This window comes from Palaemon carinicauda, chromosome 1 (assembly GCF_036898095.1).
Source record: "Palaemon carinicauda isolate YSFRI2023 chromosome 1, ASM3689809v2, whole genome shotgun sequence".
NCBI classification, from domain to species: Eukaryota; Metazoa; Arthropoda; class Malacostraca; order Decapoda; family Palaemonidae; genus Palaemon; species Palaemon carinicauda.
The window spans coordinates 58,325,352-58,328,954 of NC_090725.1; the positions used below are offsets into that span (position 1 = coordinate 58,325,352).

Sequence of the window (3,603 nt, forward strand, 5' to 3'; positions counted from 1 at the left end):
ATTCTTCTCTGCATGTATTCCTAGAGTTTATTTCTATAAACTTTTAAAAATGTGAAACTGAGGCGAGTAAAGAGATTTGCGGTGAAACGAAACATTCTGACAATGGGACGAATACAGGTTCACTCACAACTTCCTCGAGTATATCATGCCGACGCTGCCTTCCAATGTTCAAATCTCGCGCGCAGAACGTCACTATATAAACAGCCAATAGCGAAGAGCCTACATTCTACGTCATGAAATGAGCGGCCAATGGAAACTCGCTTACTAGTCACGTGACTCGCGAGGTCCAAGCAACAGCTATGGAGAGGATTTCTAGTCAGTCAAGATGGAGGACGGTGGAGTGGACACGTTGTGTCCGCGGACTACACACATTTCGTGTTTATACCCTGAAATCTTGGCGCTTATATTCAGTTACTTGGACGTGAAAGACAAAGGGCGAATTGCCCAAGTGTGTTCGAACTGGCGTGATGCTGCCTATCACAAAAGTGTTTGGAGAGGAGTTGAAGCAAAACTCCACCTGCGCAGGGCGAATCCGTCTTTGTTCCCATCGCTGGTGCGTCGAGGTATCCGGCGGGTGCAGGTGCTCTCCCTTCGACGTTCCCTCAGGGACGTGATCAGCGGTGTTCCCAACCTCACGTCCCTCAACCTATCTGGCTGTTACAACGTCACTGACATCGGCCTGACGCACGCCTTCGTCAGCGAATTCCCTTCGCTTACGCACCTCAACCTTTCCCTGTGCAAACAGATATCGGACTCGTCCCTCGGCAAGATCGCTCAGCATCTCAGGAACCTGCAGGTCTTGGAGTTGGGAGGATGCTCCTACATCACCAACACGGGCCTCCTCCTAGTGGCGTGGGGCCTCAAGAAGTTGAGGAGGTTGAACCTGAGGTCGTGCTGCCTCGTCAGCAATCAGGGCATCGCTTACCTGGCGGGGCAGCATCAGGAGGCCGCGGACGGCACCACGGCGCTGGAACATCTTGGCCTTCAGGATTGCCAGAAGTTGTCCGACGATGCTCTCAAACACGTGGCTCATGGACTACCGAACCTGAAGAGCATTAATCTATCCTTCTGCGCCAGCATCACCGATTCTGGCCTGAAATACCTGGCGAGGATGCCCAGTCTGAGAGAGATTAACCTGCGGTCGTGCGACAACATCTCGGACATAGGCATCGCTTACCTGGCCGAAGGCGGGTCGAGGATTACCTCTCTGGACGTCTCCTTCTGCGACAAGATCGGCGACCAGGCACTGGTGCATATCTCTCAAGGCCTTTTTACCCTCAAGTCACTCTCGTGTTCTGCCTGTCAGATCAGTGACGACGGCATCCACAGGATATCCAGAACGCTACACGAACTCGATACCCTGAACATCGGGCAGTGCGTGCGCGTGACGGACAAGGGACTCCAGTTGATTTCGGAACACTTAACCAATCTATATTCGATTGACCTGTACGGTTGCAATCGTATCACAACGGTGGGGCTGGAGAGAATTATGCAGCTTCCACGTTTGTCCGTTCTGAACCTCGGGTTGTGGCACAAGCAGAGGCGGTGACCCATGCCCTATATAGGAGGGACACCGCCTGTTAGCAAATCCACGACCAGAGAAAACCAGGTGTTCAGTCCTACCAGACAGTCAAGGTAACGGTTAGAAGACGTCAAGATGTTTGATATTTTTTTTTAATGACTTCCTTGAGGTGTCTTTTACTTTGCCTTGATGTGTGTGTACATTTGCCGAAATCACCAGTGCTTGCAAGCGACTGGTGCGGCTTTACCGATGGCTGTGTTGTTAATTACGAGGAAAAATTTGAATGGTTTGGGATAAGTTCAGATATTAAGAATTTGCTGCAACTCAAAACCTCCAAAGAAAAACATCATGGAGGAATTGTTCTGCTAATAATGAAATGGTTTTAAGTGTTGTGTAACCCTAGGATGGCAGCATTAAAAAAAAAAAAACATTTTTCGTGCAATAATGAATTTCCCAAAATGACCAAGATAAGGTTATCCTCTGCCCAGTTGATAACAGGAAAATAAAGTTATCCAGGTTTCGATTAATATCAAGATTTTCTCTGCTGTGCCATGCTTAGTGATTTATGAAAGATCATTGAAGCTCTTTTAAGTGATTTTCCTTGTTTTAGAGGAAGCCAAGAATGGAATGTAGTTTGGTCAATCTTCAATTTCATTTTGAGAAAATTGAGTGACATTTTTTTCGTAATATCGACCATTTTATGTAAATATTACTAAGTAGCTCCGTGATATAACTTATGTGATATGTGTGACAGTAAGCGTGAATGCGTATGTACTAATGCAGAAGTCATTGTTATCATTTTTATCTTATTTTTAAATGTAAATATAGGTAATAAGACTGATAGGACATGTGAGATAAGTCCCCTAACATTTTGATAGACAAAAGATCATTAAAATAGCTGAAAGTATGACCATTTCAAGGTTTTTAAGGTAATATGGAGGGATTTTTTTTTCTTTTTTTTTTTTTTAATTTCCGCTGTTGATTGTAGTTCCTTGCATGTTTTAAAAAAAGAAATTCCTATAATATTGAAAAGTAGTTATTTAGAGTAAAATTCAAATCAATCTTTTTGACTAACTTTCTAGGTTGGTACTAATTATGACCTAGAGATTACACAAAAAATATACTTCACTAAGGAATCTTTAGTAATGAAACACCCATTTTTTTTCTAGTTATGAATCTTCTAAATTTAAATATCTTTCCCTGCTGCATTAGTTATATCTTCTACCTCATTTCAGCAACTAACTAATGGGAGAAGTTAGGACTATTGTCATCCAATTTTTTATGGACCCACCATTAAAGTCATGTGCTTTGAGATTGAAATTATCTGAAGAATGTGCAATGCATATGCTTGTAATCGTGCAAGATGTTGCAAGTACTGGAAATTGTTTAGACCTATATATATATATATATATATGTATATATATATATATATATATATATATATATATATATATATATATATATATATATATATATATATATATATATATATATATATGTGTATATATATAATGATATAATGTTTTTATTTTTGACAAAAATGTTTAAGCACCAGACCTTCCCCAACACCCTTTCTTCGCAATGGGAGAAAAAGAAAGAAATTTAATTTCCAGTTAAGGTGTCAGCATACTAAATAAATCTAATTATAAAACTACTCTTCAATTACCTTAGCTTATTATTTCGTGAACTTCCTGTTTGTAATTATTCACGTTCTCTATTTTTCGAAGTCAACATTTCTGAAAAAATAGGACGACTTGTGTTGTTTTCGAGAAAATCAAAGTTACAAAGTCTTATGAATGGTACGCAGTTCAGTATTTATTATTTTTTGTTTGATTATAAGCCATTTTATCGTAGGACCCAATCTAAAGCCATTTCTTTGTAGGTCCCAATCTAAAGCCATTTCTTTGTAGGATTCAAGCTAAAGTCATTTCTAGGTCCCAATCTAAAGCCATTTCTTTGTAGGATTCAAGCTAAAGCCATTTCTTTGTAGAACCCAATCTAAAGCATTTTCTTCGTAGGACCCAACTTAAAGCCATTTCTATGTAGGTCCCAATCTGAAGCATTTTCTATGTAGGACCCAA

General features: G+C 40.5%; 1 protein-coding gene across 1 annotated transcript; it reads left to right on the top strand.

Moving 5' to 3' along the window:
- Nucleotides 1-325: 325 nt before the first annotated feature.
- On the top strand, nucleotides 326-2,908 carry Ppa (Partner of paired). Its single transcript, XM_068381441.1, has one exon. It carries the CDS (start codon nucleotides 326-328, stop codon nucleotides 1,547-1,549), a length of 1,224 nt encoding a protein of 407 aa, XP_068237542.1. The 3' UTR covers nucleotides 1,550-2,908.
- The last annotated feature ends 695 nt before the right edge of the window (nucleotides 2,909-3,603 follow it).